Below are 26,611 nucleotides of genomic sequence, written 5' to 3'. Positions count from 1 at the left end.
GCAGAAATTTGAGGAGAGGAAAGGGGAGATAGAAAGGAAGGCAGCAGGTTGAGCTACTGACATAACAGGAAAAAGTGAGTGACAGTTGAACCCTCCAATAAATCCCAAGATCCCTCCCCCAGACACTCTAACCACTGAGGTCATTTTGCACTCTGGCAGCCACTCCATTGGCCATATCGTGAAGTTGCAGGACAAAGAGAAAAAAATACATCATTGATTGTGCACTTTTGTCTTTTTGTACTCTGGAATATTTTCTTTGGCTGCTCATTTGGCTCAGGTTTACTGGACTTTACTGAAATAAAGGAGAGTGCAAAAAATGGTCTGAAGCTCAACATCAAAAAAACTAAGATCATGGCCACTGGTCCCATCATCTCCTGGAAGACAGAAGGGGAAGAGATATGGAGGCAGTGACAGATTTTACTTTCTTGGGCTCTATGATCACCGCAGATGGAGACAGCAGCCATGAAATTGAAAGACGCCTGCTTCTTGGGAGGAAAGTGATGACAAACCTTGACATCATCTTAAAAAGCAGAGACGTCACCTTGCCAGCAAAAGTACACATAGTCAAATCTATGGTTTTTCCTGTAATGATGTATGGAAGTGAGAGATGGACCATAAAGAAAGCAGACCACCGAAGAATTGATGCCTTTGAACTGTGGTGCTGGAGGAGGATCTTGAGAGTCCCCTGGACTGCAAAGAGAACAAACCTATCCATTCTAAAGGAAATCAACCTTGAGTGCTCACTGGAAGGACAGATCCTGAAGCTGAGGCTCCAATACTTGGCCATCTCATGAGAAGAGAAGAATCCTTGGAAAAGACCTTGATGTTAGGAAAGTGTGAAGGCAAGAGGAGAAGGGGACGACAGAGGATGAGATGGTTGGACAGTGTCATCGAAGCAACCAATATGAATTTGACACAACTCCGGGAGGCAGTGGAAGATAGGAGGGCCTGGCGTGCTCTGGTCCATGGGGCCACAAAGAGTCAGACATGAATGAACGACTAAACGATGACTGAAATATTATTACATTATTAGGAGAGGGAAGAGACACAGGGACTTTGGAAGGATGGCTGTTGCATAGGCTTTGAATGGATAGGTCATACAATTAGCATTCTATGTAGCCCTCCCCCAGCATGTCATTTGCATTCCCTTCAATCCTTGTGATGTTTGTTTGTTCCTATAATGTACAAACTCTGGGACAGAGCAGGTCAGAATGTTCCTAAAAGGCACAACACAGATTGGTCTTCATCTATATGCTCTTTTATTTCAATGTAGAGCAGGTTGTTAGTGGTGGTGGGGCACTTTCAGTCTCCAACTATGGACACATGCATCATTTGATGTTATTCTACTATAATAAGCAAAGAAATGAGATGTTAATACAAGACACACATAACTTTATGGCTCATGTGGCAATAGGTGTTGTAGAGAAGAGGAAGCAAAGAGACAGATGCAGACAGGGCCGGACTGGGACCAAAAATCGGCCCTGGCATTTAGAGCACACAGGCCCACCTGGCTTTGGGCCAGGATTGGCCCTATGGACCCCTGAAATGCACCGGGGGGATTTTGAGCGAGGTGCTCTCGCCATCAGCCTGGCCTACCTCACAGGGCTGTAGGAAGGAGGATAAAACTTGGGAGGGAGCCGAGGATATGAACGAAATGAATAAACAGAACCTCCCTGTGCAAGAGGAGTGTATCTTTTCTGCCGCAGCGCATCCTAAGGAGCAGGATAAGAAGGCAACTCGTATCTAAAGCGGGGTTGTGACATTCTCAGGGGACGGTGAAACAAAGACAGCGTAGCCCAGCTCTGATGAGGAAATTTTCACTTAAAAAAAACTGGCCAGGAAAGTTGATCTTCCCGGGACCGGGTCAGGATCCCTCCGGTCGAGGCTGGGCTTGCCGACGAAACTTCAGCCCAGCCTCGTCAGAGGGGCTTTCCTGGGAGGCAGCATGGCCACCCCTGCCCGGGAGGAGAGGCTTTCTCGGCTTCCAGTTTCTGATCGGCCCTCCTCACCTCTTCCAGTCCCCCCCCTCCGCTCTTTTCCCCGTCCTCGCCCCCTTCCTTCTCCTCCTCCCCTCTCCAGCCCCCCCGGCTTTCCCTCCTCGCCCGCCCGCCCAGGGAAGGCCGGCCGAGGCGCCCGGTCCCCCAGCGGCGTGCTTCCCTTTGGGGAGGCCAAGGGCGCCCGGCGAAGGCGACGCGCCCGGGCACCGTGCGCTCTCAGCCACCTGGGCGCCCAGGCAGCGGGCCAGGCCGGGCCGGGGCGGGCTGGCAGTGGGGGAGGATCCGAGGCAAGGCTGCCTCCTCCTCCTCCTCCTGCCGCCGCTCCCGCTCCGCCCTCCGCCCCTCCCCCACCCCGGCGCGCCAGGGCGAGGAAGCGAGCGAGCAAGCGGGGCGGGGGATGCGCCGGCCAGACCCTCCGGCCAGCCACTAGCACCAGCCGCGGCCCGAGAGCAGCCGGCGGGCAGGCAGGACCAGGAAGCCGCAGCGTCTCGGCTGCCCACGCTCACCTCGAACAAAGCGCACAGCCGCCGCCGCCGGCTCTGCGGGCGTGGGAGGGAGGTGGAGCGGCCGCGTCCCCATGGCCGCCGCCTCCGCCACCCGGAGCCCGCCTTCGCCGCCGCGCTAGGAGCCGGGCCTCGCCGTTGCCCCCCCTTGGGCGCGGGTGCGCTCTTGGGCCGGGTGGGGAGGTTGGGGGGGGACGCCCCAGCTGGAGGGGCGGGAGGAGGAGGAAGGAGGAGGAAGAGGAGGAGGCAAGGCAAGGCAAGGCAAGGCAAGGGGGCGGGGAGGGAAGGCTCCCTTTCGCTCTCTCGCTCGCTCGCTCGCTCTCTTTTGGGGAGGGGGGCTCAGCCTGGCCCTGCGCTGAGGCAAGAACCGGCCCTTCTGACCATCGGCCCTTCTGGCATTTGCCAGAATTGCCAGATGGCCAGTCCGGCCCTGGATGCAGAATATTTATATTCGGGCTATTCACCAGAGTAACAGGTGAAAGGATATACGTTTAACCATTTTCACTATAGCAATCTCAAATCTGAGGGCTAGACCACATGGGCTGTTTTGGATTGGGCTAGTGCAAGCTCAATAAGGTCAATTGTGGTTGGGAATAAGTGCAATATGAGTTTAATTTTTTTTCACTTCCTCCACCAGGGAGCAGCGGAAGTGTTTAATTTATCAGTATCCTGAAGTGGCTCTCTTATTAAGCCACTTCACCATGTTGAAAATTCCCACTGGAAGGAACCTTGACAATCAGAAGGCTCACCTTTGGTTTGTTTCCAGTGAGTGCACATGGTGAAAATAAAACAAACTACAGCAATCCTACTCCCACAAACAAATAAAAAAATAAAACCACTGAAGCCCCTGATAGTGACTCAGATAGGTGTTGGTCAGAATGCTCTGAGCCATTTGGTTCACTTCAGTGACTATGTCTTATGATTACTGAAAAAAAAAAAAACCCAAACCTATCTCCACAGCTTACCAAACAGCAAGCTAAGTGCCCATCTGATTGCTCCCTGAATCCATTCTTGAAGACCCTAGTACTTTCACTAAACAAAAAAACAAATAACACAGGTACTGGTATTTTCCCCTCACACCAACAGTGATACTAACAGCACTTTGTTAATGGGATTTAGATCATGGAAACCATGTCAAGAGGAAGGGATTGTATTTTCCTTACCAAATATCACTAGTCTGATAGAAATTGGAGTCATCAATATGACCAGTTCAAAGTAAAAAAAAAAGGATATGCATCCCCTTTACATCATGACTACTACGTACTTGGACCAGAAGACTGCAGAATTAGTGGTTTTCGGTTTTTTGTTTTTGGTTTGGTTTGGTTTGGTTTTTTGTGCTTTTTTAAATAATGCAGCTGCAATACAGACAAATTTTGTTTGTTTACCTTGGAGAACAAAGGAAGAGAATACTATCTGCTTCAGGTAGGTAGATCATTTGACCCTTAAGACGTAAGCAACTGATTTCTGTGCCAGTTAATTCATCTTCACACTCCAGTTTCTCCACATCCAACAGACCTTCCTTATAAAGAAAAAAGTCATAACTTCAACTAGACATGCCGCACTTAAGGGTGTATTTCTTCCTATTCTCCCACAAATTCTCCACAATCAAATGTTTACTTCTGTTTTTTCATGGAGGGACAAAACAGAAATGTTTTAAGAATTTAATGAAGAAAGGTTTTTTATTTATTTCAAAATAATGTCAAAGTGTAGAAATTCTGTTCTTACTCCAAGTACAGCACGATTACTTCTTGAAAAATGGCAAGTGAACAGTATTTAGATTACCTTGCTTCTCAACACAAATACTGTGTTGATATGTGAGAGGATCCCATGGAAACTAATATCAATATGAGGTCGAACCAATGAAAACACTGACAACAGATTACAGTATCCAGGCTGGAGCTGAAATATAAATACAACACAAATCATAAATTTCACTTGATATGTTTGAAATTGCTTATGTTCAATAAAAAGCAGAGACCCATACTTGACAACTAATTGCTCAAGCAAAAGTTGAAGACTAGATGACACACAGCAATATGATAAAGAGTCTGACAAGGTTACATTCTCCCACTGTTGATTTTCAAGCTCTTATTTTTGTTCCTATGTGCCATCCAAAGGTGGCACTGTGGGCTAAACTGCAGAAGCCTGTGCTGCAGGGTCAGAAGACGAAGCAGTAGTAAGATCGAATCCACGTGACGGAGTGAGCGCCCATCACTTGTCCTAGCTCCTGCCAACCTAGCGGTTCGAAAGCACGCAAATGCGAGTAGATTAACAGGGACCACTTCGGTGGGAAGGTAACAGCGTTCTGTGTCTAAGTCGCACTGGCCATGTGACCACGGAAGATTGTCTTCGGACAAAACGCTGGCTCTATGGCTTGGAAACGGGGATGAGCACTGCCCCCTAGAGTTGAACACGACTGGACAAAAACTGTCAAGGGGAACCTTTACCTTTACCTATGTGCCATCCAGTTGCCTTCAACTCACAGTGATCCCATAAATGAGCTGTCTCCAAAATGTCCTCTCCTCAGCTGTCCTGCTCAGCTCTTGTAAGCTCAAGCTTACAAGAGTCAGTCCATCTCATATCTAGTCTTTTCCCCCCTGCTGCCTTCATCCTTTCCTAGCATTAGTGTTTTTTTTCCAGAGAATATTGCCTTCTCATGATGTGTCCAAAGAAGGACATCCTCAGTTTCAACATTTTTGCCTCCAGAGATATTTCAGGCTTGATTCAATCTAGGACCCACTTTCAATCTCTACTTTAGTGGTTTAAACACTTGGATAACTTAGCTGTTTTTCGACTGTTAACTCCCAGAAGCCTTCACCATTAGCTGTGCTGGCCATGGTTAAGGGGAGTTGCAGTCCAAGAACACCATGGTTACCCAAGGTTGGGAACCACTGTTCTGCCCCAGGAAAATCTTTTGAGAACCGCACACTATTTCACTATCAACAAGGGATTATCAACAACTTCATATATGTAGATAACACAGTATTACAAGTTGACAGCTCAGATGATCTGAAAAGGCTGCTCAGTAAAGTTAATGAAACAAGTAATTAATACATTCTAAAAATGAATGTTAAGTAAACAAGTTTGTGGCAATCAGTTAAAACAAAGCAGTTCAAGAAATGCAGCTTAAGAAATGAAATGCAGTTACAGAAAATTAATTTGTTGACCAATGGAATATAAGTATGCTGGAGTTTGGTTAAATGAACACTCTGGCTAGAGTGGATGGAAATTGAAGTTCAAAGCATTTGGGAGAGGCTCCTCTAGACTGCCATAGCCCCATAACATTAGCACATAAGGCAATTAATTATTCTGTTGTACCATCTTGATAACTGTCCTCATGTGACTAGTCACATGTTGATAGTCCTGCTGAGGGTTAGTGTGGACATACAAAACTACTCTGAGAAAAAGCAAGAAGAACCTTCTGAAGTTTATACTGTCTGGATATTTGAAAGGAAAAAACAAGACTTCTCACCTGAGGAAGGACTCTGTATATTGCATTGCCACACTGGGTAACAACTAGATCTCTGTCAAATATAATGTGGAAAGGAAATGCCTTACAAAAAGTATAAGGACTGATACGAGATTCTTGGGTACCATTCTCTTCAAATCTATCCAAATCTTCATAGAAATCCTCTTCCTTAGATTCCTTCTCTTCAATTAAAAATTGAATGTGATCACACTCTTCATTTCTTTGTTGAATAACCTGAACAACAATAAAGAAAACATTGTGGATAATTCAATCTCTTTGATTTATATTTGTATTTTATAGCTCTATTATTATTGAGCAATGAATAAGATTTGCTATTGACTTCCAAAATGGCTCTAGCCATGTAATCAGTATCCTATTGCTAGATCAATTATTGTAGATCCATTGACTCAAGAAGATTTACATAAATGTTGGCCTACCATTCAGCAATTGATTTAATGCTTACAAATGTATCATGACTAAAATGTTGGGCCTAAATAATCAAGAAATACCACTGACTTCTCTTTTTTCCCCCAGCCACCCCAAATTTAACATTGAAAAAGAAATTAAAAACAATACGAATCAGATGTTCACACACACCCAAATTTTAAAAGCTCCTGCCAAAAAAAGAGCAGGCTCCCATTGCTATAGGGCTCATCAAAAGGTCTAACAAAAGAAAAGCATATTATTCTTATTAATAATACAATATGATTTATCTCACTATAGACAGAATTCTGTTATATGCATTCAGCTGTCGAACATTCAAGGTTATTCTAATAAATGGGTTTGAAAACAAAACTAAAAAAAGTTAGTGACATTTACCTGTACAGAGGACACTCTAACTGCAAAGCAAGATGTAAGCTTGGAAATGAAAGGATGGCAGAATGGCCTGACAGAAAGCTGTGTGCTTACAGAATACTGATCATATTTAAGACTCCAGGGATAGAACAGAGAGAAGGTTTACAGCAAAACACAAAACAAGAGGTCAGCCAAGCTGTGCCAGTCTGTCAATTATGGCTGTGAAAGAGAGCATTCTGAGACACAGAATGGTCATGAGTCAGTTGCAAAACAATACAAGGGGGGGCAGCAGGGGCAGCAGAGAGAGGTTAGAAGGAAGGGATTAGTCTGCTGAAGCTCCTACAGAGTTTATTATCAGGAAGATTCCTGGCCCAGCTACAAAGCCGTGTTTCCCCCACCTCCCAAATTATAACTATAAAATATTCAAGTTTGGGATTAGCAACCCCCTAACGTCATAAAATATAGCAGGGGACTGTAAAAGAAAGGAGTGGAGGCAATTAATTTATCTCACCCCACTCTTGAAACAGGAATGAATCCGTTCCTATTAAAAATAAAACTGGAAAATCTGGCAGGAAAATAATAATTTTAAGACACTATATTGTCTTAAATTGTCTTCACTATATTGCTGTTGTGACACTGATGAGACTATACTTTGCAACTTACCTTCATATCGATTTCCGTGCCATGGATCTGCTGAGCAACTGTTTTAATTATTCCAATGACAATGTCTTGGAGACCTTCCCTCTCTGAATAATAATGTAAAATGAGTCCTTTCCCCTTTTCTGCATCAGTGCATCTAAAGGATGGGGCTCGCATGCCTGGGTATATTGTAGCAAGATGGTCATGGAGAGCATCTAAATTCTGCAGGGAGATTAGTTGACAACAGTGAAAAGCTAGCATCCAGTTGACATCAACACTTTTACTTCCAAAATGCAGTTGGTGCTTTATAACTCCTTTCATAAACAATTAAATGTGGTCCAATACCTCCAAACAAAGTGTTTAAATCTTATTAAATATGGATCTTAAAAAACTCATGTGACAAGGGAGCATTAGGAAAATCAAATATATACTCCAATCCTATATATTTCCATACATACACTTAACAATTCTCTGCTTCTATAGAAAAGTGGCAAGTGGAACAAAGTACAGTGGTGCCCCGTATAGCGAGGCTAATCCGTTCCGGATTAACCCTCGCTAAACGGAATCATCGCTAAACGGGTAGGGGAAAGGTATTGGAACGCATTAAACTTCGTTTAATGCATTCCAATACCTTCGTTACTTACCCGTTCAGCGAGGATTCCAGGTGCCGGCAGCCATTTTCGCGCCTTCACTAAGCGAGGGCAGGGTGCGAAAACGGCTGCCGGCAGCCATTTCCAGGCTTCCGGCGGCCATTTTGGAACCGCCGATCAGCTGTTCGGCGGCTCCAAAATGGCCGCCGCAATACCCGATCTTCGCAATGCGGGTTTTCCCCATTGCGAAGATCGGGTATGTTTCCGTATAGCGATCCCGAAAAAGGGATCGCTATACGGAAACATCGCTATACGGTGCACTCGTTAAGCGAGGCACCACTGTAACTGCTTGAACAAAATGTCTACCACAATTGTCTTTCTATCCAATAGACCAAGCACTGTTACATCTTTCCTCAATTCCTTCTCCACTCTTCTAATGCCAAATTTTGCTAGCATTTAGGTCTTGTTAGATACCAAAGAATGGAGATGTTTTATAAGTGCAAGTTGTATCATGCCCTCCCTTAGCATCTGCAGATCTTCAATAATCTAGAAATAGCTTGGACTTCCATCTCCTGTGAGTTATGAAAAGCCTTAACAGCTGCCTCTCCTATTGGGAGATATCCAAAGGAAATGAGTGCCTTGTAAATTAATTCCTGAGGTTTACTCAGTCCAAAACTTCCTTCTTTATTTATTTGTTTCACATTTTCATCAAGATAGTTTTTCCCCTCACAGAACTGTACTTTAATTTGAAATGAAATGTTGGAAGAACCAAAAGGAAAACACATAGTACAGTAGTTCAACAAAATCAGATAAGACACCAAGACACTCTGTGATTATACTCTTCGGTTTATCAAAATTATGTTTGTGATCAACTACATTAAAACAACTTAAGGAAAAGTTTACTGTCTGATGAAAGACTAGATGCACGGGTTATATAGCATAAATGATATAGGTATGGATTAAATCTGTACTCAAGTGAAATTTAATCAGAAGTCTGAAATTATGAATTTCATGCCATCATCTTAGAAATGCAGACCTGGAAGGACCCTATAGAGAGGAAATACTGTACTCTTTTTTTTTTAGTAATTTTTTTTAAAATTTGTAGTAATTTTTTTTTAATTAGAGGGATGTGGTGGCACTGCAGGCTAAACCGCAGAAGCCTGTGCTGCAGGGTCAGAAGACCAAGCAGTCGTAAGACCGAATCCACGCGACGGAGTGAGCGCCCGTCGCTTTGTCCCAGCTCCCGCCAACCTAGCGGTTCGAAAGCATGCAAATGCGAGTAGATAAATAGGGACCACCTCGGTGGGGAGGTAACAGCGTTCCGTGTCTAAGTCGCACTGGCCATGTGACCACGGAAGATTGTCTTCGGACAAAATGGGGATGAGCACCGCCCCCTAGAGTCGAACACGACTGGACAAAAATTGTCAAGGGGAAACTTTACCTTTACCTTTTTTTTAATTGGGAACTTTCAAGGTCATGAATGGATGTGGCCCCCAACATCTGGAAGCTGACAACCCCTAGGGGGGTAGCCTAATGCCAAGGAAACCAGGGATCTTACACCATTAACCATTATGCACAAAAAGGAGTTTAAGCAGGTGTCCTTCCCATAGCTGTCTGCACTTTCCCAGCTTGCATGACAAACTGCTCCTGCTTCAATTCTTTCTCCTACACAACTATCTGAAGTACAGGAACTCTGCCCTCTTTTGCATCCCCTAGATCCTAAGGTGTTTCTTGGCTCTAGATGAGCTTGTGCTCTATATAGATCGGAAAAGTTACTTTCTTAGGCTCCCCAAATCGCTCAGCCAGCATGGCCCACAGGCATGCTGATTGGTGGGTTCTGGAAGTTTTAGTCCAAAAGGAGCTTTTCCAAGCCGCATATGGCACTTTAAAACACAAGCATACGTGATTGAGCATATGGGCAAGCATATTTTGAATGCAATCTTTTCTAGTGCTATAAAATGTTACAGAACATATATAGTACTGTGTTGCTGTTTTTAAAACATGAGTAAATAAACAAAGAACTCCCTGAAGTACTTTAGATTAACCACCACTTCTGTCTGATTGATTTAGGGAGGGTAGTTTTAGCATTAAAAGTACCCTCGAGACATCTCAAGTTGCAACTATTTACTACCCATCTCTCTTTCACATGCTGTTTTGTACTGCCGTTAACAACATTTTCAGCTTCCCACTGCACAGAAAAGAGAAAATGAATATTTTTAAAAGGCTAATTATCTTTGATCTCTTTTTATGCTCATTTGAAATAGACTTTTCATGTCTGTTTGTCTGAAATAAAAGCACATTCTTTAAATCAGCATCTTCCAAAATGTTCAAAAACTGAAGTGCCTGCTATATCTTTTAAATATATGATGTAGGTATAAACCTGGATGTGTAAACTAAAATATCATAATCTACTCATGTAATTTCATAAACAGGTCACGAATATGGGACTCTAGTTAGCTTGGAGTCTTTGGGCAAATTTGTAGCACCCATAAATCAGTAATATCATGTCTCCCAAGATTCAGAACAATATGTAACTGATAATTAGAACACTAGTTTGAAATTCTTTGAAGTCTCATCAAAGGAAATTAAGGCTATTCCTTCTCCCCCTGCCCAAGAATTAAAGAAAATATATGATGGATAATAAATTCAGCTTAATTTATATGTTAAAATAGTGTTCCTCCATCACTTTAAGTTTTTTTTAGTGTCACCAAAGTCAAACTGTCTTACCTTTTGCAACTCAGTTTACAACTGCAGCCTTAACTAGAAACAACACACACATATTGGTAGGTAGGTGTTTCTAAATGACAACAGAATCTTATACATTGTTACTTACAAGCAATTTGTACTGAATTCAATGGGCTTACTCCTAAGCTTGAGTGTGTTGCGTTTGTTCTTAAATAGGAATTGAATGGACAGATTATTGATAAGTAGCTTATGCAACAAAGCAAGCATTGCTATCTAAAAGGATAACTGTAGTCAATTTTTCTTCAGGATCTGGATTCTTACCTTACAATCTTGGGCACCTGGCAAAAAAGCAAACACCACTGAATATGGCAGACTTGCTTTTGAGTAGAAACGCATCAGAGTATTGCATTTCATGCATGACATCACAACACCAGAGCCTACCTGCAAAAATTCTCTGACATTTGATCCCAACACACGCAAGATGGTGTCATAACCAGATTCTTGGCAAAACACAAAGAACATCTTTCCAAACATCTGAAGGATTTCTCCAGCATTGAGGTCTGCAGAAAACATGGAGAATTTTGGGGTTTTTTTTTCCAGACGGCACTGCCCCTCCCCATTCACCTCCTGGGCAACCAATTCAGCTTTAAATGCTTTCTAACAACGTTATTTCAGCTTGGGGAGGAGGTACAAAATGCAAATGTGACAAGCAATGCTCCAGGAGCATGCACCCCCAAAGATTATCACTGAGAGGTGTACGTACAAATCCATGCTTTTTTTTAACGAAATAGCACAAACCTTTTCCTAAATTTCCCTTTAGAAGGCATTCATGTCCTTTTTAATTTGCAACAAATTTAAATAACAGTCTGAAAATTCAGTAAAAGAAATATCACAGGAAAATTCTGCTCTATATACAAATGTGTCTTAATCTACACTTTGTAAGACCTCTTATATACCATAGCGCTCCTCCTTGAGGAAAAACTAGAGATTTATGACACATGCAGGAACAGGTGATACCTTTATTCAACCATTAAGAACCTAAGATTTATTATACATTGGTTAAAATCCAGTCGTTGAGCACAAGAAATCACAACTAGAGTAGTCCCATTAAATCAATGGGGATTTGGTAAGTCAACCTCTCTGTAAATTCAACTGGTTCAGTAGGCTTACTCTAGTTGCAACTTACTGTATGAAACAAAAGGATTTCAGCCATTGAATTCCTGTGGTTGCTGCTGTCAATAATTTTGGCCAAACTGTTTAATATGTACAGTGGTGCCTCACATAGCGATCGCTCCGTTGAGCAACGAAATTGCTTAGCGATGGAGTTTTTGCAATCGCAAAAGCAATTGCTTTGCGATGGTCCCTATGGGGTTTTTTCACTTTGTGATGATCACGGGGAAGCTATCATGGCAAAGTGACCCTTTTTTAACAGCTGATCGGCAGTTTCAAAATGGCCGCCAGAAAAACAAAATGGCCGCCCGCTGTGTTTCCTCGCTTAAGAAAATGGCCGCCCCTATGGAGGATCTTTGCTTAAAGGTGAGTTTTTAGCCCATAGGAACGCATTAATCGCGTTTTAATGCGTTTCTATGGGCTTTTTAATTTCGCTTAGCGATGAAATCACTTAGCAATGTTTTTTCTGGAACGGATTAACGTCGCTAAGCGAGGCACCACTGTATTTGTATTTGTTATGGTAATTGAGGGAGTGCTAATAACTCTTTATTAACTTTAGATGATTCAACTTTAGGTATTGCGCAATCCCAGAATTTGCTGATTATTCTTACCATCACAGATAGTGGATTCAGATTTAACCCTTTTCTCTTCTGCTGCATTTTCCCCCAATGGAAATTTCTCCCTGTATACTATCTGTATTTGGAGGGAAAAGTCCCTTGATGCCACTGGGGTCTACCCTTATTTTTGCCTGTGAAATATTCCCGTCCGTAGCATGATGGTAGTAATATGGAAAGGAAGCATGTAATTCTTCTTGGGCCTATATAAACATAACTGCATTGCAATCTATAGATCAAGAGATGCATTAATATATGTCATAGGAGGTGACACCTCATATTTTGAACTTCAGTTTTCTTTTAACAGTTAATGCTAAGGAAAGCAAGATTTACTCACTCAGGACTTTGCTCGCAGCAGCAACCAAATCATATGTTTTCGAATCATCATAAATAATTCTGACTAGAAACTGTCCTTCTTCATCCAGTTGTGCCTCCCGCCTAAAACAAAGCGTACACACACACACACACAAGTTCTTTAAATGATATCTGTTGGATATATCCCAAAATAAATGTTGGTCTACGTTGCAAAATTGAAATTTGAAATTGAAATAAAATTTAGGAACAGAAGGAAATTGTTACTATGAAAAAACAGCTTTTCCCCCTCTATTGTCATGAGGCATGGAGAATATTAGCACCTGGTTTAAGATTCCTCTAGCTACAGGTGTGAAATAATAAAAAAAACTGTTCTGATACAATTTCTCACAAAACAATGTAACTACAATAGATTATATTCTGTTTCCCTGAAAATAAGCCCTAGTATGATTTTTCAGGATGCTCGTAATATAAGCCCTACCCCCAAAAATAAGCCCCATTTAAGTGAAACCCTGCCCTCCACCATTCTGCAGCAACCAGCAGATGACATGACTGTAAAATAAAATATCCCCTAAAAGTAAGACCTAATGTGTTTTTTGGAGCAAAAATTAATATAAGACCCTGTCTTATTTTCGGGGAAACACGGTATGTTAACTACAATATAACCAACTGCAGAAAAGGATGGAAATTTCAAAATGAAAAGAATCAAGGATGAACAAAGGAAGAGAGAATCGAGATGTAAGAATGTAACATCTCCACAGCCCAAAGAGTCCAGGACCAGCTAACTTGCACCCACTGTTCCCTTATCATCCTGGCTCGCAGTGGACTTTTCAGTCACCCGTGCATCTATCAACATGCTAGTTGTAACGTTCAGCCCTGCCCTCACCTGTCCGTCACAGCTGGGCAGTGAATCATCAGCCAATGGTGTGACGGAGGGTGGAACTGAAGGGAATGAGCTGGTATAAAAAGGGGGGTGAAGAGAGTGTGAGGAGACACTGAGATTGATTGAGTGAGAGAGTGAGATCTGGAGAGGTCTGGTTTGAGAGAGAAAGGGACATGAGTGTCAGTGAGGGAAAGTCTGTGTGAGTTAGTATTTTAGTAACCGTGATTGACAACTTGATTCTATACCAATGATTTACTCCTTTTATTTTGTACAAATCAATAAATACTTTATTTTGTTTGAAGAAACCCTTGTCCTTTTGATTTAAAGGAAAGGTTGGTGGCAGCAAGAGTGTTTAGTGGCGTGGGGGGCATTCTGAGAGGCCTGAGTAGGAGGTGACCTCAGAGTGGCTCAGCCACGTTACACTAGTGTTCAGCCATAACCCATGGTAAATCTGATGGAAACAGTCTTCTTTGAAAATGAAGGCTTAACTATACATACTCCCAATAAAAAGAAGTAAATCATGTCTTGTTTCTTCCGCCATACGTTGCCATTTTGCTAGAGAAGGTAAAATATTACATCAGTGACTTCAGTCAACTCACATCTCTATACTACTGGAATACAAGAGAATTCTCATGTGACTCGCAACAAACTGTACAATGGCAAAATGTTCTTTTACAGAAAATGCTTCTGTAATGCTTCCTTATCAAAGAACGGAAAACTGAAGGTTTAAAGCAGAGATGGACATGAACTGCAGTTTTGGTGTGGTTCCCTGACTGGCCCAACAGGGGTTGCACAGTTCAGTGCCCTGCCCCCTGCACCGGACACTCAGCTGCAGACAGCACCCCAATGTCCCTGCCCAGCCTCCTCCAGGTGCTGCTTTCGAGTGGGCACCCACCAGATGGGGTTTGGCACCAAACCGCAGAGTATCCGTTGGGCTGGTAAACAAACCGTGCTGAACTGCTGAACCAGAGATTCATGCCCATCTCTAATTTAAAGTATGATTTGCTAAACTAATATAAAGTTCAGAGGAAGGTGTTTCAAAATTTGCTATTAATTGTTGGCTACCCTTCCACCATACAACACTCTCTTAGCTACACCTGCACACTCAGCTAAAGAATGTGGACAGTTCAGCTGCACTGCTTTGCATACAATAAAATATGCTTCTACACCAGTGCATATAATCAAGAATACTAAACTATGGATAATCTTGACTTTAGTCTCCAGTGACACACCCTTACACATAAGGATTTTTTTTAGTTCCCCCATAGCTGCCCCTCCAGGTCTCAGTCTTTTAATTTCTTGGCAGTAGTCTCAGTTGCACTGATGACTGAACTGAGGTAAAGAAAATCTGAAAACAGCTATTTCTTCCTTGTCAACATTAAAGTTAAGTAATTATTCTGTACAGTCGTGCCCCGCTTTACGATTGCCCCGCATTACGACGAAACTGCATTACAACGATGTTTTTGCGATCGCTTTTGCGATTGCAAAACGATAGTCTGAATAGGCTTTTTTCGCTTTGCGATGATCGGTTCCCTGCTTCAGGAACGACAATTTTCCTACAGCTGATCGGCGGTTTCAAAATGGCCACCAGGTAAATAAAATGGCTCCCCGCTGTTTTCTGGGACTGATTCCTCTTAAGACAGCCACCGAAAATGGCCACCCTATGGAGGATCTTCGCTGGACGGTGAGTTTTTAGCCCATTGGAACGCATTAAACAGGTTTTTATGCGTTTCAACGGGTTTTTTATTTTCGCATTACGTTTTCGTTCTACAGCGATTTCGCTGAAATGAATTAATGTCATAATGCGAGGCACCACTGTAGTTATGTTTTTGTCTTCTAAATGTTCAATTTAATCCTGCTTCTTCACTTTCCTCATTTATTTTCATCAGCACCTCATTGCACATTATTACTCTTTCCTGCCAGTAACATACCATCTTCAATTACTAATGTTTCTTTCACCAGTTCTAACTCAGCCTTCCTCTGAATCCAACCCAGCTAATCTGTATGATATCTTCAGCATACAGACTGAATAGAGCAGATTAAATACTCTTGTTTGGCTACTGTGACAAGGGGAAACATTTTCATTTCCCTAAATGCAGACATTCAGCAGGGAAAAATGCCCTAACAATAGCTGTAATTACTAAAAGTTTTAAAGGTTAAAAATATAGCGAGTCTTAAGGACTTATCCTGTTGGACATGCGGTTGACACTTACTTCCTGCATATAAAAATGAATGAAAATGTTGTTGCTTATTTCCTTTGTCTATTTGGCCATTATCATTATGGCAAGGAGACAGGAAAATGGTTTTAAAAATGTTTTTCCTTACATAGTCTCTCTGGGCTATAATATAGTACAAATTATATAATGAAATATCAGATTGACAGGGAATGACATAGTCATCTTCTCTTCATTCCCTCACCGACCAGATAGGCGGGGTATAAATTAAATAAATAAATAATAAAATAAATAAATAATTTAAACATGCCCTAGGTTTAACACATTCCTTTCGAAAATTTACTGTAAAATGAAAGCTGAAATAACTGATGTTAGGGATCCTAAAATTCCAATAATTTCAAAAAACTAAGCTATCTACCACTGACATCTACATAAAAGTCTGAATCATACCTATAACAGACATGGTCAAACCTTCATTGTTGTGTAGACCAGTGCTCTTAACAGCTGCCACTAGGTTATATGTTTTATTTCTCATCCATATCCCTTTCCCTTGTATCTTTTGTAGAAAAGTGAAATGTTTCTAAAAATTGTTTTCAGCATTGTCATGTAGCAATAGCATACAATTTTAGAGGGCTGATACAGACCTATTTTACTACAACTTCGTTGTTATTACCTGCTGACAAGTCACCTGACTTACTGCAACCCTATGGATGAGCAATCTCCAAAATGCCCTATTCTCAACGGCCCTGCTCAGCTCTTGTAAACTTAAGTCTGTGGTTTCCTTTAGGGAGTCAATACATCTCATATTTTGGTTTCCTCTTTTCCGCTGCCTTCAACCTTTCCCAGCATTATTGTCTTTCCCAACAAATCCTACCCTTTTATGACGTGCTCAGATTATGAGAGTCTTAGTTTCATCATTTTTACCACCAGAGATAGAGATATAACTTGACTTAAAATGAAAAATATTTCAGCTACTTGCTACAAATCTAAAAAACAATTTAACTTGAACCGTGACCAAAGGGCTGCACACTACACTGCATCCCCAGATGGTTTTTATTTGTTGGATATAATCATCATCATCATTATCATCCAAACGTATGTCATTAAATCTAAAATTAAAGAAATTACTGTAAATAGCAAATGTTGATTCTGCCAAGAAAAAGATGAAACCTTGTCATACCTCATCTGTGAATGTTCAAAGACTGTGCAGATAGACTGCAAAGTTAGACACAACAGAATTGCAAAATTAATACACTAGTCATTGTGTAAAAAAATATAATCTGCCAGCATCCAAGAATCTGTGGGAACATCAGATAGTGCAGGTGTCAGAAAATGACCAAGTTAAGATATTGTGGGACTTTCAGATTCAAATGGATATACATCTGTACTATACCTTCATATTGTGCTGCCTGTGAAAATCATGGTCACTTTTGTATTTTTACCATGTTAGTTTTAAGTTACATAAGTTAATTATTTTATGTATAATTAACTGTTCATAAATTCTGCAATAATATTATGCACCACTTTAGTATTATCTCATTTAATGGTTTAATTTGGTGGATTTTTATTGCATTAGATCATAGTGGAAGTAATTATGAAATATTTTCAGAATTTAACAAACAAGTTCCGTGAAGTCACGCTTTACTACCATCTCACCTCATTCATGAGAAAAATTCAACAAGGTTTTACTTCACAATCACAAACAGGTAATCAGCACCAGCTACACCACTCCACTCCCTGATGTACCTCTTCCTCAATTATCTGCATAAAAGCACAAACACTTGTGAAGAAAAACTAGGTGCATAGAGGTTTGGTCTCCATGCAAGCAAACACCTCAACAGAAATTTATCAGACACTTAATGCACAAGTGTACTTTGCCTGCATCAGTAGCAACAGAATTTTTTATTGGAAAAATACACTCACTGAGCCTTCTCTGCGCCCTTCAACATAGCTTCCATAAAACAAGCCTATATCCTACTCCTTCATTTGTATGCTACAAAGCAAGATTTTTGTTTTTAGAAATTAAATCACAGTTCAGCAACTAATTCCTAAAGCATTTCATAAATAACAAACTTTCTTTCTTTCTTTCTTTCTTTCTTTCTTTCTTTCTTTCTTTCTTTCTTTCTTATTATGACTGTTGCTTCAAACTCTGGAAACCTGTGACAGCTTTTCGCAGTGCTTTCGTGTTTCCTTTAAGAAAATGTCTATTTTGTTCATAGGCTAATGTGGTACAATGCAGAACTCAAGAATATCTTTTAAAAAGGAGTGGTATTTGCTGAAAACCCTATCAAAGACAGTGTAGTTTCTTGAAAGATGATTTTCTAGATATACAAAATACATTTTATAGAAAAATGAAATAGTGCAAATGCTAGTCCTTTACATAAGAAAAAGGAGAAAGCAATCATAAGCCTTATTTTAAATACTCCCAGAGGAATACAAAGATTTTGCATTCACTGAAAAGAAAAGCTCTATAACGTGTGTTCATAAACTGTATGGCAATGAAAAATACTATTAACATGAGGCAGTAGTCTGGAAAAAAATACAGTAATCCTTAGGCAACAGAGTTTGTGTTGTTAGTTTATGGAGCATTATTCTGATTTCAAATCATTCTAACAAAACATTTTATCTAATAAAAGATAATGTACCTCATGTCTATTTCGTTCATCTGATGGATTTTCTTCTCCATCTGCCAGCAAATGTTTCTTTGTTATACTAAGGCAGCACTGGTACATTTAGAGTCTCAAATAAGCTAACATTTTATCTATCTGGGTACAGAGAAGAGAATGATAACAGAAACAGAATTATCTGCCCAGCACTGGCGCTGGTGTTCCTTGAAATGTAACAAAACCTCTGTGCCTATTAGCAGTTTGAGGTAATATGGAGTGGAATTTAGACTGAGGAAAACATCTCAGGCACCTAATCTCATTTATTAGATTGTACATATGCCATGGTATATACCAAAGAAAAGGGCATAGGGGGATCCAATCACAGATCTAGTTTATTCCCCCCCCCCAAATTCATTTTTTAATGAGCAGTCTTGATGGAGCACATATACCAGCTGCTTTTTTTTTTGCTTCCACCATCTCAAAAGTTGTCAGACAACTCCAAGATTTACCAGGACTAGTGTTCTTACCACAGCAGTATTGGCAGAGGTGCAGTATGGCTAGCAAGTAGGGACAGTAGGACTGCCTGGTTCCTAATCAGCAAAGAGGGCAATAGAATTTAAGAAATGGGGTTGGACAGAAATATCCAATCAGCCTTCCTCAACACATGGGATGACTCATAACCTCTTTCTCCCCCTACTTGTTGTCAGAGCTTCTGCCCAGAGAAGGGGGAAGATATATAGAAATTGAAATAGATGTACAGCTCTGGAGTGAGGGTCCCTCACAGTCACCAACCATACCATCCGGATCCTTCAAATCAACCTGTTGTGGAAAGGCTTGCAGTTCTACCTTCCTTCACGCTGGGTGGTTAGTGCTGGATGCTTTACCAGCAAATGGCACTTAACAAGAACTTAGTTCTAAGCACTATCCCCTTACAGGAAGACGGAGGACAGTATTTTTATATTGGACAAAACCAGAAACTGCAAAAGTATGACAGGTTACTGACAGCTTCATTCGCTCTACGGCTAGGAGGTGCCACAGAGCTAAACTCCTCTCCCTGTATGAAGTGGCACTAAAAATCAACCAAGGACTTATGGAGAAATTGAGGGTTTGTGGAAGAAGAAACAGGTCTGGAAAGTAATGAAAAAGAAGTGGCTAAATGTCAGATACGGGAAACATTATTTCAGCATGAGGGAATCTGTATTACAATAAGTGACTTATGGGGAACATCTTCACCATCACAGTGTGCTGTTAAATTGATTACAACTTGCAGGGACCCTTTCCAGGGTTTTCTAAGGAAAGAGTGCCAAGAAGTAGTTAACCATTCCTTTCTTCTTAGGGTGCCTTGGGGCTGTGCAGCTTGCCCAAAGCAAAGCAAAGCAAAGCGTGCTGCTTATATACCGCCCCATAGCGCTTCAAGCACTCTCTGGGCGGTTTACAAGTTAATGATGCAGGCTACATATTGCCCCCCCCCCCCAGCGACCTCGGAAGGATAGAAGGCTGAGTCAACCTTGAGCCGCTACCTGGGATTGAACCCCAGGTCATGAGCACAGTTTTGGCTGCAGTACAGCGGTTTAACCACTGCGCCACGAGGCTCTTCAAGGCTGCACAAGCTTGCTTTATTTCAAGGAGGCACAGTGGGGAACTAAACTCCCAATCTCTGGCTCCACAACCATATATGCCTAATGCACTCAGCTATCAAGCCAACTCAGGAAGACAGGTACAAACACTCTGTCTGGAATAGACAGTTTTAAATGCACTGTTTCGATATGGTAACTAATTTATTTATGTTTTGAGGTTTGGGTGTCCTCAAAATGTTCAGCGGGTGTGTGTGTGATTTTTTGGAACAGACTACAGCCCTTTTCCTTTTCAGTAAACAGCAATTTGAAGTGAGATGTGCCCTTTGGAGATGAAAGGCTCAGACGACCCCTTCTGACTACCATTGTTCCTCAAATGATCTTTCCCTTTCTGATGCTGGTCCAAAAAAGGATCAAATTTAGTGTTAACACTTTAATTCTAACACTGTATTTCCAAGCTCTGCTTTTCAATGCTTTAAGAAAGAAAACAGAGTCTGCAGAGCCATGGCACAAGTAAAAGATGGTAAGTGGAGGTTGGATACTACTGAAAACAAACTTTATGAAGGATGATAAAACATTTGTATTCCTGCGCTGAGCAGGGGTTTGGACTCGATGATGTTATAGGCCCCTTCCAACTCCATTATTCTATGATTTCTACTTCTCTCTTACAGAGAGAGAGAGAGAGAGAGAGAGAGAGATACATTCCTTCGGCTCTTCTAGCCATACAAAGTGCCTTTCGATGGACAGTGTGCACACAAAAGCAACACTAGGGCAGCTGCTATCAAAGTTTGCTTCCACTCACTGTGATCAAGCACCTGGAGCTGTTCTCCAAGTGGACTGGCCTTTTTTGAGTAGATGGCATCCATTTATCTGACTGAGGCCAAGAAATATAGTGGTAGGATATCGGTGGGGCCCTGGCAGATTGGATGCAGCTGCAACTCTTTGGTGGGAACTGGGCATGGCACAGCTCTTGCAGCAGTTTGGGGACCTGGCACTGAATCCAGACAGTATGAGGGTGACAAGCAAGGGCCTCGGTTGCCTAAGATGGCAAAGGAATGACCCCCATATGAGGGGCACAAGGGGTGGGGCCACAGTATGATCCAGCTGGAGGCCCCACTGGCCCAGCCCCACTCCCAGGCATCAGAGAGTCATTAAATGGCATACGGCCATGTGGAACATTCAGCAGCTGCTGAAGAAGACAAGGTTGAGCATTGAGGGGGGCAGTTGAGCCTCTTAGTGCACTGGATCCAATTTTCAATACTAGGTCAAAAAAGTAGTGGCCTATGATTTGTGTGTTGAGATCTTTATTTACAAGAGGAACAACCTGTGACCTGCACAGCGGTAGGCCAGAAAATGTCCACTCATTGCAAGTGCTACTGCAAGTATAGAATGCTTGGTACTATATGGAAGTTAAAAGGTAAAGGTTCCCCTTGACAATTTGTCCATTCGTGTCCGACCCTAGGTGGCTGTGCTCATCTCTGTTTCCAACCCATAGAGCTAGCATTTTCTCTGCAGACAATCCTCAGTGGTCACGTGGCCAGCTTGACTAGACACAGAACACCGTTTACCTTCCCACCAAGGTGGTACCTATTCATCTACTTGCATTTTTGCATTTTGCATGCTTTCGAACCGCTAGGTTGGCAGGAGCTAGGACAAGCGACAGGGGCTCGCTCTGTCACGTGGATTTGATCTCACGAGTGCAGGTCTTCTGGCCTTGCAGCACAGAGGCTTCAGCAGTTTAACCTGCAGCACCACCAAAGGTACTTTGAAGGATTTTTTTTTACAGAAGGCCTTTCTAAGATTACCCTGCCACTAACAAAAGTGGGAAGAAGCACAAGGTATCGGTTTATGTGAAAAGTGGTTCACAAGCCAAGACCAGATGCTAAAACCAGCAATGCTTTTTTAATATGTTTCATATGCGGTCTACTTGTCTGTTTTCCATGGGAAAGGAGGCACTTTTTGTTTTGAATATACTACAACTTTTAAAAACAAAGTTTTTGAAAACTACTCTTGGGAACATCGTGCAATTCCCACTGATTATAATAGGAAATACAGACCAAAAATGTTAATCTGGCTATATTTTTGGTTCATGTGATCTTGTTATTCATATATTTAGAGTAGCTAAGAATAGATGTTTTGAATGCAACTGGGGATGAAATTCTATACTCAGTTACCTGGGAGCTAAGTTTCATTCAATTCAGTAAGGTTTACTTCTGAGTAATACTAGAATTTCATTCTTAGAGGGATGATACATTATCCTTGGCTGGAATGCTAGATTCACAGTACACTATTTTGTGTGTATGTCTTTCTCTCTTATGTATCTCTCCCTATAATTTTGCTTCCAAAACATTGATATACTTTTGAAGCTGTTCACTTAACTGTAAGAAAGCCCTGTGGAACAGAATTCAGGATCTCAGTAAGCATGTACTCACCCTCATACTACTGCAGTCAAGACTGCTCATGAACTGAGTTCCATCCTGAGGTTGACTCAGCCTTCCATCCTTCTGGGGTTGGTTGAGTACCCAGCTTGCTGGGGTTGGGGGAGCCAATATGTAGCCTGCATAAAATAAATTGTAAACTGGCCAGAGAGTGCTTTAAGCACTGTAAGGCTTTGTATAGGCAGCACACTCTGCTCACTTTGCTTTGTTCCCCCCCCCTCCCATAAGTTACAAATATCTGTATCTAGGCAATTATCTTCTGTAAGAATGGGTCCCTGGACTGTACCCAAAGTATGTATCCATCAATAGTATGAAATAAAGCTCAAGATAATTTAACAGCTACTACTTCGTTCATTAAACATGAAATTTGACTTGTTTTCATTTTGATTCAAAATGGCAAATTCCTTTGCAATGTCTGCATAGCTGCTTTCTAACCTCTGACTGTAAACAGCAGTCAAAATTTACTGATAACTTGATGAAGTTCTGGGATTGTTATGAAAATTATAGGACCTAACCACAAATGTATTAACATCGCAAACTGTGTGGTAATTTTCTTATATGCTGGTTGGAAACTAGCTCCGGGCAACAGCCTTTGGAAACACCCATCTGCAGCTGGGCTTGGCTTCTCCTGAAGTTCATGCAGGATAGCAGCAAACTCTCAAGGTCTATATGTGGGAGGTTTTTCTTTGAAAATGGCTGCCAACCCAAACAAATGTTTTCAAAAAGTGATTTGTGATTGATGTCATCTTTATAATTTTCTTCTCAAAAGGTTTGCTTCATTCCTAATTAGATTTAAAGAACATAAAACACTATAAATATTTAAACTGGAAAGCCAAGTTCAATTCCAGTTACAGATATAGAAAAGACCTTAAAGACCTATGTAGCGCACTCTACATAACCCACAACTTGTTTCCAGAAACTGTGCATACTTTTGAGAAAATGCCACTTCATTATATATGTCAAAGGAGAACCATGCAGTAAATACAACGCTGTGTAGCACACAACGACGAAGAAGGAACCCTCTTGCCAAGTAATTGTATGTGGGCTCACATGCATTCCCTACCTCAGACAGCAGTAACTTTTCCAGCCAGTTGACACATTTTCCTGGTGGATAAATCTAATCCTGAGACTGCAAAGCAACCATGGCAAATGATTTGGGACTGCAATCCTAATTGTGGTCTCTGTTTAACAATGACCTGGCAGTGAGTAATTAACATAATGAATAGTAATGAAGAAGTAATGAGTTCTTCACAGCTAGTTCCTTTTAAAAACTAACATTCCAAATTCTGCATCAGCCTAAATCCAGCTGTTAACTCTAACCAGCACAAACCCATTGATGTGGGACTTTGGCAGATTAACATTTATGCAAATCCTATAAATTCAGTTGATGTACAGGGGCTTGGGACTAACAGCTGGACTTTGTCGGTGTAAGCTTTTTGCTGCTCAACTTTAAATTTATTTAGCAGTGTTTCTCCTCACTGTGATTAATGGTAATGTTAAGAGCCTTTCAATCTTGTGGCCTAAAACCTTGACATTTTATCTAGACAATGCATTTCCTATTAACTATGAAAGTCCCTGCCATGAATTTTTAATATAAAGAGGAAGAGGCCATTTGTTTGTAATGCTCTCAAGAGAACAATTGTAGAGAAGAAAATGGACCTGATCCAGGAAAGGGAGGGAAAAGGTCTTCACAAACGTAAACAGTACTCAGGTTTCCCTTGGGCATATCATGTACCATGTTCTCACAAACAGTGAAACCACAGAAACCACATCCCTTGCCGCTTAAGCTTTTCCTGAGCATGTTTTTACCACTTTAAACATACCCCATTAAAGGCAGGCATTGCTTTTGCCGGGCTTCTTGCCACTATTGTGTGTTAAGAAGCTTTGCTGCTTGATGAATACTGTTACAGAGTCATTTTTAGGATGCCACCGTAGTTCAGATTAATGTTGATCTCAGAACAAACATTTGGCATTGCAGTGTTATTATGCTAATCTGACATCTCCTCCCCTCTGAAATGACAACACCAGAGGGCAATACTGTGGGTGCACAAATTCATTTACATAATATCACAAGACTGACGAAAGGTGGAATTGGGAAAAATCATAAGCAAATGGTGGCTTACAAAGATCTTTTTGTATTCACTTTTAAAATTTTTTGATCATGATCATTTCTCTATATGGTCTGGAAACATCATTAATTAGGAAATAAACTGTTTTCAAATTCTCTGGTGGAAAATGATTGTGTTTAGTGGAACTTTGTAAGAATCACCAGCACACCCAAAGAAAAACAAAGTCATGTGGTCCTTACACAACCCAAAAGTAAGACAAGATGGCACTTTTGTTAGACTTTTTAAAAAATAACTAGCGTTCAACTCATACAAGTCCTCATCAACCTGGGCACCTCTGCATTGTAAAGGATGCAGAAAAATCATACAAAAGTTCCAAAAGTCATGGCAGAGTTCCATGCCAGGTCTGTTTCTTTAAAATGAGTTCCAAAATTCATTTTAAAGAAACTGCAAACAGTTTCTTTAAAATGAAACACAGGCTGCAAACACAACTCAGGAGTTGAGATGGGCACGAGCCAGTGGTTCAGTGGTTTGGGCCACTCTGTCTTTCAGATGAACAGGTGTTTGGCACTTCCCAGCCTCCCCTCCTCCAGCAGAGGTCCACTCAGAGGCAGCACCCAAAGGAGGCAGGGCAGCGAAGCTGGGGTGCTGCCCCTGCATGGATCCCTGCCGGAGGAGGGTGGTGGTGGAAAGTGCCAAACATCTGTTCATCCAAAGGACAAACTGGCACAAACCACCAAACTGGTGGTTCATTCCTATCTCTAGTCAGGAGTGCAGGGTTTCAAATTCAACCTCTGCAGGCTATTAGTTCTATTATCTTTCCCAACTCATCAAACAAAGGGCTGCCAGGTATTTTGTTAGCCAGGGATTAGAGCTACACAGAATGGCCACCAGGGCAACATTCAAACCCTACACTACATATTTGTGTTCGCAGTCTGCATTTTGGGACATACCTTTGAGAAACACACTTGGCAAGGACATGTGCCATGACTTTTGGGACTTCCATATGTTTTATCTGCACCACTCACAACACAGAGGTGCCCAGGCTGGCAAAGACTTTATGGGTTGAAAGCTGGCTTTTTTTTTTTTTTAAGTGTCTAATAAATGAAAGGCTGACTAAATACAGTAGCTCATTGGTTTAAGTATCTGGCTGTGGAGCAAGAGTTTGTGAGCTTGATTCCCCACAGTGCCTCCTGCCAGTATAGCCAGCCTATGTGGCTTTGGGCAAAATGCACAGATCCAAGGTGCACCTAGAAAAAACGAATGGCAAACAACTTTTTAGTACATTCTACTTAGAAAATCCAAGGAAAGGTCACCATAAGTCAAAACTGACTTAATGGCACATGATGATGGTAGTGGTGATTAATAAATGTAATGATGTACAGTAGCTAAGCTATTCCTTTTTTAAAATTATAACTCCCACTTTATTTGACTTAGAAATATGGACATCTCTTACATTATGGACTCATTAGCAAAATGCATTTGCTATTATTTTTCTGTTGTATGTCATACATTTCTTTTTCAGAATTGCTTTCAGATTTTGCATTTTAGAATACAGCAACCCAGCAATTATGGACATCCTCTCCTTTTAAAAAAACCCTCCACTAATTCAAATAATATTTCTCTCAACTTTGATCTGTAAGACATTGACCTTGGTGGCTGGGGGATTCTGGGAGTTATGGTCCAAAAGAAAAAAAAGGAATGCGTACGTTCTGTTTGAGGTTGGGCATGGCGAGGTGAACCACAATCCCTCATTGTTGTTGTGCCAAATCCCAAATCTTCGAACTAGATGAGCACAAGAAAACCACTAGCCCTTCACATGTTCTGGACTGCAGTTGTAAGTAGCTGGTCTAATACCTGCATGAGGAATATTGCTGCTTCATATCTGATGGGCTACAAGTTCCCACTTCTGCCTTTGAGGAAGAATGGAAAAGAAATGTAATCTAGAATAGATTTCAAACCATTCCCTGATATTTCTTCATATTTAAACATTATCAAGAAGCAAAGTGCAGTTCAGCTCATGATTATCTGCAAACTCCTAAAGTCTCCAAGGTCTAGAGGCAAAAATAGCAGCTCAGTGATGACACCATTTTATA

At 41.4% G+C, this 26,611-nt stretch overlaps 1 protein-coding gene across 2 annotated transcripts in view; it reads right to left on the bottom strand.

Moving 5' to 3' along the window:
• Positions 1-26,611, bottom strand: part of GUCY1B1 (guanylate cyclase 1 soluble subunit beta 1) — a 55,775-nt gene that overhangs the window by 12,591 nt on the left and 16,573 nt on the right. The window contains exons 1-7 of one of the 2 annotated variants that reach the window (XM_073001521.2): positions 26,225-26,428; positions 12,800-12,900; positions 11,120-11,238; positions 7,428-7,625; positions 5,973-6,203; positions 4,283-4,399; positions 3,886-4,019 (exon numbers count right to left, since the gene is read on the bottom strand). In XM_073001521.2, the coding sequence (XP_072857622.2) occupies positions 3,886-4,019; positions 4,283-4,399; positions 5,973-6,203; positions 7,428-7,625; positions 11,120-11,212 (773 nt within the window). In that variant the 5' untranslated portion in view covers positions 11,213-11,238; positions 12,800-12,900; positions 26,225-26,428. Of the gene's footprint in view, positions 1-3,885; positions 4,020-4,282; positions 4,400-5,972; positions 6,204-7,427; positions 7,626-11,119; positions 11,239-12,799; positions 12,901-26,224; positions 26,429-26,611 lie in introns of those variants that run through there. The other variant, XM_020781396.3, reaches the window with a different exon arrangement.

The sequence above is a fragment of the Pogona vitticeps genome, chromosome 5 (assembly GCF_051106095.1).
Source record: "Pogona vitticeps strain Pit_001003342236 chromosome 5, PviZW2.1, whole genome shotgun sequence".
Classification (NCBI taxonomy): Eukaryota; Metazoa; Chordata; class Lepidosauria; order Squamata; family Agamidae; genus Pogona; species Pogona vitticeps.
The sequence above is the reverse complement of the archived record's forward strand: the minus strand, read 5'-3'. Positions and strand labels throughout refer to the sequence as shown.